At 39.4% G+C, this 12,877-nt stretch overlaps 1 protein-coding gene across 1 annotated transcript in view; it reads left to right on the top strand.

Annotated features, from left to right (window-relative positions):
• LOC126106118 (thyroid adenoma-associated protein homolog) overlaps window positions 1-12,877 on the top strand; it is a 230,947-nt gene that overhangs the window by 155,418 nt on the left and 62,652 nt on the right. The window contains 1 exon segment of the mRNA XM_049912364.1: window positions 10,958-11,149. Coding sequence (XP_049768321.1) covers window positions 10,958-11,149 — 192 coding nt within the window.

Genomic DNA, 12,877 nt, shown 5'->3' with positions numbered 1-12,877 from the left:
CCCCAGTTGTGCCAGACAAACACTTGATATTCATTGTCTTTCAGCAATTACTGTAACACATGCATACGAGGGTAGGCTGAGAAATAATGCACAAGTGCTTGCAGAATGTGACCTAAATGACCTCAAGAAATATGCCAGGTGACATATGGAAGGTAATATCCCCCTCTGTATGCATGTGCAGTTTAAAAGTGTTGCATTCATCCAGTGTATTTTAAGAAGCAGAAGTATGATGACCTGTCCCATCGCTGTGTCATTCTGAGTTAAACACAGTGCTGTTAAACTTTTAACTGCTGAAAAAGTGACTCCTAGTGAGGTTTGTCATTGTTTAAAGGCTGTTTGTGGTGACAATACTTTGTTAGGTTTACTATACATCATTGGTAAAAAAATTTCATGGTTGAAAGCTGGTACATGCCATAACTGTTGATGAAACACACAGCAGACATCTGATCGGTGCCATAGAAGATAAACATTGCAAACTCGTTGATTGTTCGATTCAAAATGAGTGACAGTTCACTCAAAAGTGTCTCACAAATTGTATTGGAAAATCTGACGAATGTGTCGACTTCATTGTTGAGCAATTATGATACCGCAAAATCTGTGCACTGTGGTTACCGTGCCATCTCACAGACCAGGGCAAACAGTGGCGATTCCTGAGAGAAACTTTTGCAGCAGTACCATGACAAAGGTGGCAAGTCGTGGGTTCGTGATTATGACCCGGAAGACAAAATACAGAGTGCTGAATATTAACGTCAGTCATCAGCTCAAGTAAAAAAGTTCGAAAAACAACCATCGTTAAAAAAGTTCTTTTGACTGTGTTTTGGGATTCTGACCAAATTTGTGACTGATAAGCTGGTACGAGGGGCAACAGTGAACTCTTCTCAGTACACAGAGACTCTAGAAGACCTTCAATGTCGAGTTTGTCATATTAGAGACAGCCTGGTGCCAAAAATTTTGCCATGTGACAGTGCTCATACATACCCCTAACACACAACTGAAGAGGCTCTGTGAAACCTGGAGTTTGGACCAATTCCATATCCTCCTTACTCCCCCAGTCTTCCACCTTGCAGTTTTTTATTTTTTTTCTTCTTGTACATGAGAGAAATAAAGGGTAATCATTACACCTCAGACAATGAGGCAAAGGCAAAGCTGTCAAGTCCTGGATTCGAGAAAATTTGGAAGAATTTTTCAATGAAGGGATTAAAAAATTTGTTACACATTGGGATAAATGTTGTGTTGGCTACTGTGGCAGTCAGTATTGCCACAAAGAAGGAGAGAAATTACAATGGCTAGTAACAGGAACCCAAAATCATCCGTACAAATCACGTGAAGATTAATTGAACTCTTTATTTCCGAAAAGAAAGTAAGTTAACTAACTTCGCTTGATTCCTGTGCTTCCTTCGCCTCCTACATACAAGCGCTTCTCTCGCTGTTAGTACTTGCAGAATGCAAGGCAAGTAATGTCCTGTTACTTACTTCTGATGCTCTCAAAGTCTGCGACCAAAGTGGGGGCCGACCAGTGATAGTCGGCTGGTCAAATCAACGTTGACAGGGGGTGCTGAGCTCTGTCTTCCTGAAGGTGTGGCGCTGCCCGCTCTTTCCATTGGCGCGTGGCTCAGCGCTTTCTTGATGCTGTTTCGCGGCACTGTGCTGGTCAAGGTTCAGTCGACTGCACAAAAAATATGTTAGTCTTAACAATGAGTATGCTCAAAAATAATTTTGAAGCTTAACACTCAACAGGCGTACTGATTTTCACAACACAAGCAGCCATGTGGTGCACTTTGCACACAAGTAAATAATAGCTGTCTTTTTGTTCTCAAGGTAAAACATGTATCAGCAAATTCACAGTTTAATAGTAGTTTAACTAAACAATGATAAAGTAAACTTATATTATAAGTGCTAAATCACTGTTTAATTAAACAATAATAAAAAAAAAGCTTGTTTCACTCTGTTGCTGTATACAAGCATTAGTCCACAGTAACGATCCACTTGGAGTACTAAACACTACAATTGCATCAGATCTCAACCAAACATTTATTCAGTTTCTGATTATCTCAAAGACAACTGTCTCATTATGAGACCATACTGCTAGCTTGGAATCTGGGTCATTTTCTTCCATGGATTGTAAATTTTTTTCTCTCCTTGCTGTGTGTTTATTTCATATTACTGCTGTTCATGTGCATGTATGACTCCACAACTTATCACTGTTGTAGCTGAAGCGATAGTGAAGAAGTAGGTACGAGCTCACAATCGTAAAATAATGATGGAATGGTACAAGACAGTTTTATTTGTGGTTGGCACACTTTGTACTCAGGTGTGCTTTGACCAGTCTTTCTAATTGTTTTTGTTCATGTTCTACAAACATGCATACTTTTCAGTCTACCCTTGTACAAATACTCCCCTCCCAGATGATCTGTTGTGTGACATTCAGAATAAGAAGACACGGTCTGAAAAATTCAGTTACTGAACAGTCTGTGTGGTTTAAAACATCCTTCAACATATGTAAGACACATTCAGTACAGTAAAATTCCAAAATTAATTGGAGGAGATATGTATAATGCACAAGCTCTGGAGAACAGCATTAAGAGATAAATGTTCTGAAAAAGTCTGCTTTTAAATAAATTGCATGTGGCAAACAGGTAAATTTGTATTTAAAATAAGTGAAGTAAATTGTTCGTGTTACATGGATCCAATACATAAACTCTGACTCATGGATTAGGTACATTACAACCTAACCCACCCAGCCAGTTGAATGTACAACGAAATTGTTGGATGATCATAATTTTACAAAATTAGTGCTTAAGACACTGCCAAACTAAATGCTTTCCCTTGAATTAGTTTATCATCTCCTCGTTATGTAGATACAAACTTTGCAAAATTACTACTCATTTATAAAAGCTTACCATCATTGTTTCGTAGAGTAGTAAGCACTTTTTACTTTACATATAAATGGCTATTATAATTTGAAGTTTTAAATTATAACTTAAATTATAACAAGTGACACTCTGCTCACAGCAAAGTACAGGCCTTTCTGTCTGCTGTCCATATTCTCTAATGTAAAAGCAAACTTCATTTGAAATTTGCAGAAAGCAACAGAAACAATTGTTGCAGTAATGCCAATTGCAACTGCCTAAAACTGAATCACTTACTTTATAATATTCATACAGAAAAGCCATAATTCACCATACCTTCCATCCAGCAACTAAGTTATCAGTCAAAACAAAAACTTACAATCCTATGCTACTGACATTTCAACAGTATTACAAAGTATGATGCAAGCCTTTGTCGGCTTTTACATTGTCACAAAATTTTCAGAATTGATCATGGTATACACTATAGAGAACTATGATGAAACAAGCTTTATTATACAAGCACACAAATTCATCAATGAACACAACAGAGCACAGTTACAGAACACGTGTAAAAATATGTACACCACTCTTCAATCTGTATTTGAGATACATGTGTAAAGATATACTCTGAGCACATAGAAGGCACAATTCTGAAAAGAAATTCAGCATTCCTGTTGTTTACAAAACAAAGTATGAACTCTCACTCTTTAAAAACAGTCCCAAAATGACATCCCAAAATGTGGCAGTTAATAGCAAGTGCTGAATAACATGCCACAGTCTCAGTGTGTATTCTCTGCCCCTTTGGGATAGACAGCATTTGTCTTCAGACTTACTCCAATTTATGTTTTCGAACATTTCTTTACGAACCTATGATCATTTGTGGTGTGCTTCTTTGTATACATTCAATTTCTCCAGTTAGTCCGATTTGGTACAGGTCATACACACTTGGACAATATCATAGGATGGGTTGCACGAGTGTATACAATCTCCTTTGTAGACAGATTGCATTTCCCTAGTATTCTAGTAATGAACTGAACTCTGCCACCTCCTTTACCTGTCACTGAGCCTGTGTAATTATTCCATTTCATGTATTGTTGCACAATGATTTTCGCACTGTAATGCTTTCTTTTTTTAAAGCCTTGTGGTGTAATTATAAGCATTGAAATACAATGCACTGTTGTTTATGTATCTACAGTATTTAGCCTTATATATCCTCTCAATTTTTGTTTGGAAAACATGGCCATTTGAATATGATTTTCATACACTAATTACTCTATGGTGGGAAAAGGATATTTTATGTAGTGACCAGTTTGTCTCGAAAGACCGTCTTCAGACTGTAAGGACTCACAATTGGTGACTGTACAGACACTGAGCAGAGCTCGAGAGCATGCCAGAAGACTCTGTCGTAAGCTGCCAGAGAAGCTGATTAGTAAATTGTCAGACAATAAAATTTCTGATAGATTGTCCTCAGTTCATAACTTTATAAAGTATGTCAAGAACACAGCAGAATTTGCAGAACCAGGACTGTTTGTACATAATCCAGATTTCTTGTAAACAAAGCTAGTAACTACTGTGAAGTGCTTAAATGGATTAACTTTTCTTTCTTTAAGTGCACCTGGTGTAGAGAAAATGGTTGTTTTTGTCACTCTGTAGACAATTCCCATTTTTCTGATGAACGTGGGAATAAACAAGAAACTGTTTCATTGTGAGTAAAATACACAGAATTCATAAATTCTCATGAGAACTGTGCTACAAGAATATGTGCAACGTGGTTACTGCCCCATTTTGCCAAATTTAATTCCACTGAAGTGATAGAAGATGCTTGTAATGTGATATCAAAACATACCATAATTATTCTTCTCTGCTAGTTACCTTTGGAAGAATTATATCTGCAACAGTTCAATAGTTAACATGGACCAGAAGTGATCCAAAAAATTAATGACTACAGTACAGTTTAAGTGCTTGAAATTATCGTAAGGATCCCTTGCTATGTGATGCTACACTCCATTGTCACTGCCGATCCTTCCTGTTTCTGATTCGCTTGCTAAGCAGGAAATGCTGTACAAACCAGTGTTGTAAGCATTTTGTATGTGGCAAAAATGTGTAACTTCAATTGTTTTGTAAAAATACGTGGAGTCTTTCTTTGATATGTTCTTCCTGCATAAAAACTTTTGGCCAGGTTTTGACATGTTGGATTGGATCACTCCCTTGTGAGTTAATGAGAAAAACAGGGGTAGAAAAGTCATGTTCCATTTGGCATATATGGGGATCTAAAGCACTCAAATTATTTTTGTAGTCAGTTGGTTAACAAAAATATACATTCATATGGCAATTTAGTGTCTTGCCAGAATAACCATGAACAACATGTGACAGACTTGAATGTAGATTAGGAGAGTATGTACGGCATACCTCAGAACTGTCTGCTGTTGCTAACACCTTTAATATCACGCTGTTAGCCCAGATTCTGCTCAGAAGTATTGTTGCATTCATTGTCATTATTGTGAGGCAAAGGGTAGAAACGAATAGTTCCATTTGGCGTGTGATTATCTTTTATAGTAATCTACAAGATTTATTTTTAGTACTTTTCTTTGTAGATCTGTACTGAGGAGGTCTTCAAGGATGTATAACAGGTCTACATGTACATCTATATGACTAAACATAAAACAAGAATACATAATGTGAATCTACAAAAAAATAAATAAAATGAAGAAGACTAATTGTAATGTCCCATCCACAGATCCTAAATGAAATTGTCCTTGTGGGTGTGAAATAAGTCAAGCAATCTGAAACATTCTTTTACTTGACAGGCGTTAAAATATTTGTCAATAACCATCCGAATGTACAAGACATCATGTGCAAATGATAATTCTTAGACTATTACAGTCATGCATGATCAGACAAAAAATCAGATGACAACTTAATTGCATTGATCACATTACTGCACTGAAAATGTGCAGAAGTCAGATTTCATGTAACAATCATATTATTTGCTATTGTTAATAATGTAAACATTCATCTGTTCTGCTAGGCAATTCAACAGTGGAGTGGAATGAGTTAGTCAGCAATAAATCCTGTAGGTTCCTCTTAAAATTATCTTAATTTATTTATTTATTTATTTATTTATTTATTTTTTTTTGGGGGGGGGGGGGCGGGGGCTGGACAAGTGTGACTAAGACTTGTGCTTGGAGGGTTCCCTGCTAACTGTATATTCATTGGCAGCTTGATAACACACACATTAAGGTATTCAAGTTTGGAAGCTTTGGGAGCTGGCTCCTCGTTTTGGCAGAAAGGCTGAAAGGGAAGGAAGAGAGTTGAAGGAAAAGGTCTTATGAGACTTAGGAAAAGAGGTAGAGTTCAGAAAAGTCACCCAGAAGCCCCGGTCGGGGAGACTTAGCAAACAGGATGAGAAGCATAGGATAAGCTTGTGATGAAACTGGAGTAGGAGATGCTGGGTGGGTGGATTGTATAGGTCTTGCACCTTCTTGATCTGCCCTTTGGCAAGGGCTTGGGAGTGGGAGTGACTTAGGGATAGACTAGGATATTGTGTAGTGTGGATGGATAAAGGAACATCTCTTTCAGAGGGGTGGGAAGGATCTCGGGTAGGGTGTCTCTCATTTCAGTTCAGAATGAAAGATAATCGTAGACTTGGCATAGAATATGGTCCATTGGGGTAATATTGGGTGGCAAGGGAAGGACCCCCTGTTGTATCTGATTCTTGGGGGTGGTGGTAGGATTGGAGGTGTGTGAGCACACAGCATGGGGCATCTGTTTGCAGACTAGGTTTGGGGGCATTGACTGTCTATGAAGGCCTTTGTGAGGCCTTCAGCATACTAGGCAAGGGGATTCTTGCCACTGCAGATATATCATTCACCAGTGGCTAGGCTGTACGGGAGGGATTTTTTGTTGCGGAAAGGATGGCAGCTGACAGTATGCAGCTACTGCTGGTGGTTAGTGAGTTTAATGTGGACAGAGAGGTGGAGGTCAACATCCAGGAATGTGGTGCATCAGGTAGAGGGGGGCCAGATACAGAGGTTACGGAGGAATGTGGAAAAGGTGTCTTAGCCCTGAGTCCACATCATGAGATACCATCAATGAATCTAAACCAGACAAGGGGTTGGGAGTTTTGGGAGCTAGGAAGGTTTACTCCAGATGGACCATAAATAGGTAGCATAGAAGAGTCCCTTACGGGCACCCACAGCTGTGCTGTGGATTTACTTGTAAACTTCCCCTTCACAGGAAAAGTAGTTGTGGCTCAGGATATAGCAGGTAAGGTGTATAAGCAATGTGTTGGTATGTTTGGAGTTTGAAGGACATTGGGAGAGGTAGTGTTCGATAGTATGAAGGCCCGAGCCATGGGGATACTGGAGTAGAGGGAGGTGACATCAACAGTGACTAGTAGGGATCCAGGAGGTAAAGGGATGGGGATGATTGAAAGTCAGTGAAGGAAGTGGTTAGTATCTTCGATGTGCGAGACTAGGTTTCAGGCAGTTGGTTGGAGATGTGGATCAACAAGAGAAAATCTGTCAGTGGGAGCACAATAGCCAGCTAGAATGTGGTGACAAGGCTTTTTTGGTTTGTGGATTTTGGGGAGTGTGTGCAGGGTGTTCTTTGGGTGAGGAGGGAGACAGACTCGGGTGAGAGGTTCTGGAAAGAGTCTGTGGGTATCAGTAGGGATTGGAGGTTACGCCAGATTTCTGGGATGGGATCAGTCTGGCAGAACTTGTAGGTAGAAGAGTCAGATAGTTGTTGAAGGCCTTCTGTCAGGTGATCACTGACTCATCACAACAGTTGTGGAGTTGTGGAGGATGATTAGGTCTGGGTGGCACCTTCCTATACCATCCTGTTTATGGACCATATAGAGGAAACCTTCCTAGTGTGAAGGCATTGCTAATGACGCATATAAATTTTTTTTTCGTGATTTTCTTTGGATTTCTATTCTTTTTGTTTTGTTCATATGCGCATTTCTAATTGTGATTATGTAACATTCTACTGTGGTTTTTAAATGTAAAGATGTAATTGTGATTATTTTGTTTGCCAATGGATAAATATGTTTCTTGCTTTGTACCTGTGGTAAAGTTTCTAAAGTTCTCTTTTGGAATATTATTAATTGTGAAAAATGCAGTCAATAACATTTGTAAAGGTTTATGTAATTTACGGTAACGATATAACATCTATAGACAGGGGACAGCGATAGTGATTTCGATTGTTGAAGAGTTGTTGTGTAGTAGAGGGGATAGCATACGTAATTGTATGGACAGTGATACCGAACTATCAGATTGTTAATTCTCTTTACCACTGCGGTATGTAATGCCATCGCCAGCGAACTTTAAGAGCAAATAAACCGGACTGTGGAAGTGCCGCTAACATTACTTTGTTGTGGCCGACACGAACTGTGCCTTTATTCGAATGAACTTTGCTGGTATTGGTTTTGGGTGGTGGAACTGTTGTATATCACATTCTATCAAGCCATGAAAGTGAAGAATAACTAACTGTGCAATATAAATGGTTTTCAGTGACGTTGTCGAAGTTTGAAATGCGAGAAATATGAATGTGACGAACCGTGTAATTATGGACGATAGCGTCACGGACAGTGCATAAAGTGTAAAAACGAGCGATGTCTAAGTCATGTACTTTGAAAGAGAGGAGATGTCAACAACGTTCGTATACTGGCATCTTGTGGTTTGTTAATCACTACGGGGTTAATGATACAGCTGTCCCGGAACTTTATTTGCGTTTCGCCGGAGAAGATTAATCAGTGTAACTGTCTGTATCCTGCTCTCATCATCGTAACCCGCCGACATCGTGCTGCCTAACGCAACGCTTTGTATGCAACAAAAAGTTAAGGGACTTCGCTGAATGCTATCCCCTGACCTAGAAACTTTCTTTCTCTATTAAAAGTATAAGAATTACAGACTCTGTTTAATTAAATTCTTTGTTTAGTTTGTTTGCTTTCTGCTAACGAAAATAAAATTACAATCAGTGAATTAAAAGTTGCCTGGTAGTCATTGTTGAAACACCAGTAAATATAAACTTCTTCCTCTCATTAGGACTAATTCTCCTTGCATGTCAAAATTATTGTAGTTATTTTATGTAGTTTTATGTATTGTTATGAGACTAGATATATGAAAGTAACTAATAAGAGTATTTTGTCGCGAAATATGGCTTCACGCGAAAATTACGGTGACTGCTATTATTGCTTGCGTTCTGACCAATAATGTAAAAGCTGCTATTCCCGTATTGGTGCTTTTCCTGACGTGAGCGGGAATTATAAATGTCAGCTGTCAAATCACGTAGTGACTCTTTACACAATAATAAAAGTTTTTTTGATATTGTATTGCTACGAGTCGTAGTATTAAGAGACACTGGTTATACTCAAAAGTGGGAAGATGTATGGTGAAACCCCCCAGTGTTCATGCGAGAATATATACACAATTTTGTCGGTTCAGGTTAATTTCAGAGCAGTTTCTCGTAAATATTAGAGTTTTCAGTTCATAAACAAAGTTGGATCGTGACCAATTGAGAAGTATAACAAAGAGTGTGGTTTTCCAACTAGAATTTTGGAGGACTTCACAGTTCAGATTTTGATAATTATTTTTCCTGTGGGTTGAGGTCATCACACTAGCCTCTCAGAACTCCCAGCCCCTAGTATGGTTCAGGTTCATTAAAACACCTTATCTGCTATCCATTTCATCTGGTCCTCCTGTACACAATGTGCCACCTCCCTGAATATTGACCTCCACCTCTCTGATGGCTCCATCCACACCTCTGTCCACATTAAACTTGATAACCACCAACACCACGTGCATTTTGACATATACCATACCTCCCACACCAAAAAATCCCTCCAGTACAGACTAGCATGTGCCTGCAGTAACGAGAATTCCTTTGCAGGCCTCACAAAGGCCTTCACAGATAGGCAATACCCCCCCCCCCCTCCCCCACAACCGTGTCTGCAAACAGATTCGCCATGCTGTATCCTCACACTCCTCCAATCCTAGTACTATGCCCCATTTGTCATCCAGTATCACACTGAATTGGAAGAACTGAACCATGTTCTTCCCCAGGGCTATTATTATCTCTCAACCTGCACTGAAATGAGGGACATCCTATCCACAATACTTCCCACCCCACCTAAAGAGGTGTTCCTTTGTCCACCCAATCTACGTAACATCCTAGTCCATCACTATTTCAGTCCTAACCCCTTGCCACAGGAATCGTATCCCAGTAGCAGACCACGGTGCAGTACCAGCCCAGAGCTCCCACCCAGCATCTCCTACTCCATCAGAGGCCAGGCCAGTTAATTGATTTAAATGTAATTTTTTTCTAATTCTTTGCCACTTAATTTTCATCATTATACTGACTTTTTTATTTGTTATTTTTCGCCTGTAATCAGTAACCAAGTGTGAACGAGGACTGCTTATCAATTGGTAATGTGGCAGCTCGTGAAGCCAGTGTGATGATACTTTCAGGTAACCAACAATAGTGAGAAATTGCAATTTGTTTTTAGCATTGAAATCATTTTTTTCTGTTTTTAGTTTGCTCTTTGGTTAGCTTTAATCGCTGTGAACAAAGCGATTGTGATTTCTGCTGCCACAGATTGTTGATTGCCGTTTTCTAAGGTATACAACATATCACGAGATTGAGGTTAGCTGAGGGCACGAGTTTAAATTCAAGGATACAAAATGCGTCGCCCGCCGCAATTCAGTAATTGATCACTTACAATCAGCTGTCAACAGAGCATCTAGCATGTCCAACATACCTCGCAGCAACCACTTTCAACATTGTCCTGTGTTACACATTAACAGCATTTGTGCAGTGACCCACCATGTATGTATGTTTTCACCCATAACTCAGCAATAGCTGTCAATGTGACAGTACTGTAGTGGCAAGTGACAGACATCAACTACCAAGGAATTTTAATCAGACACATGTGCACATGTCATAAAAACACAATATGTGTCATTAATATGCGCGCGCGCGCGCGCGCGCGCGCGCGCGCGCGCACACACACACACACACACACACACACACACACACGTATGGCTACTGTGTGCTGGCTAAATACCACTATGTCTACAGCACTGAGTTTCTGCTGATGTGATTTGCAGCTTTCGGCATATGTTCCATTTGTGCTGGACTGCGCCCGCAGCTCAGTGTACAAGACACGCGTCCTGGCCGCTCAGGCCCTCGTTCCACTAATTACACCGGATGTGTTCGAGGACACTCTGGACCGACTGTTCGGCGAGCTGCGAGACATGCCAGAGGATGAACTCAACTATCGGCACGGTGTGCTGCTGCAGGTAAGGCCGTCTCACTCATACCCCAACTGTTATCTAAATTTATTGAATCCAACAATTCCATTTTTATGCACTGCATCAACATTCGTATCAGTAGTTGTCACCTGACTGTCGGTATGTTGTTAAAAACTCACAGACTGGCATGAATTTAATCTTTTTTCTGCTTTTTATGTTCCCATCTCATCCAATGTATTCAAAATTAGTAATATAAAGGTAGTATGATGAGCTGGTGCATTTTTATGGTTCTTGTTCTATAACACAGCACTTACTGCCAGTGATTTTGTCAGTTGTGTTAAATTACAGATTTAACTAATATATATGTATATACCAGTACTTAAACAGTGGAAAATTTGAACTTTCAAGTGTACCTGTCACATGCTCGGTGTCTTCTCTACGAGATGATAACAGGATGCGTCAATTTGACACTAACATCTTTAACTTAAATTCTTCTTATAAATGTTTATGGAAAAATCATACAAATCAGTCTCCATGTAATAAGTTTCTTGTGGCTTCTGCCACATATACATTTATATTTTTGTAGCAGTTATATCATAAGTTTGCAAAGTTAACTTTATACTGCAGAATAATTTTGCGATATTTATTGTACTATAGTTTATTATTTTCTTTAGCTTTACAAAAATACGTTTTCTATTACAGATTTGGTTTGTGCACGACAGGGTTGCAAACAAAGATGTGATTTTTCTATAGGTCATATATCAAGTTCTATTGATCACAGAAATAAGGATTAAAGTATTTTGGATAACCCGTGGTGTAGCAACTGTTTTGTTTACATATCGGAAGCTTGGACATACTGTAACTGTCCTGCAGTACGGGGTCAAAATTTAAATATTACTCAATTCCTCCTGCCCAGGCAAAGTGAGCAAATCAGTTGGGTCTTTTTACATTTGGTGTGGTCTAGACTAGGTGTTACATTGCTTACAAAAGTGCCATAGGGTGTTCCTGAGGAATCCTTGATAAACCATGATTTTTGAGTATTTAAAGGAGCTGGTGTGGGGCTGGCTGGAAAATAGTCAAAATATTTACCATATGTTCTTGAGATGATATTCTCAGGGAACTTCATAACTTTCTCTGATGTCGGTATCTGTTACCGAAATCTGGAGGTCCAAAGTTAATGTTGTTGTTGTTGTTGTTGTTGTTGTCTTCAGTCCTGAGGCTTGTTTGATGCAGCTCTCCATGCTACTCTATCCTGTGCAAGCTTCTTCATCTACCAGTACCTACTGCAACCTACATCCTTCTGAATCTGCTTAGTGTATTCATCTCTTGGTCTCCCTCTACGATTTTTACCCTCCACACTGCCCTCCAGTGATAAATTTGTGATCCCTTGATGCCTCAGAACATGTCCTGCCAACTGATCCCTTCTTCTTGTCAAGTTGTGCCACAAACTACTCTTCTCCCCAGTTCTATTCAATACCTCCTCATTAGTTACGTGATCTACCCATCTAATCTTCAGCATTCTTATGTAGCACCACATTTCGAAAGCTTCTATCTCTTCTTGTCCAAACCGTTTATCGTCCATGTTTCACTTCCATACATGGCTACACTCCATACAAATACTTTCAGAAACGACTTCCTGACACTTAAATCTGTACTCGATGTTAACAAATTTCTCTTCTTCAGAAACGCTTTCCTTGCCATTGCCAGTCTACATTTTATATCCTCTCTACTTTGACCATTATCAGTTATTTTGCTCCCCAAATAGCAAAACTCCTT

Source organism: Schistocerca cancellata, chromosome 10 (genome assembly GCF_023864275.1).
Source record: "Schistocerca cancellata isolate TAMUIC-IGC-003103 chromosome 10, iqSchCanc2.1, whole genome shotgun sequence".
In the NCBI taxonomy this organism is placed as follows: Eukaryota; Metazoa; Arthropoda; class Insecta; order Orthoptera; family Acrididae; genus Schistocerca; species Schistocerca cancellata.
This window is presented reverse-complemented; position numbering and strand designations above follow the sequence as displayed.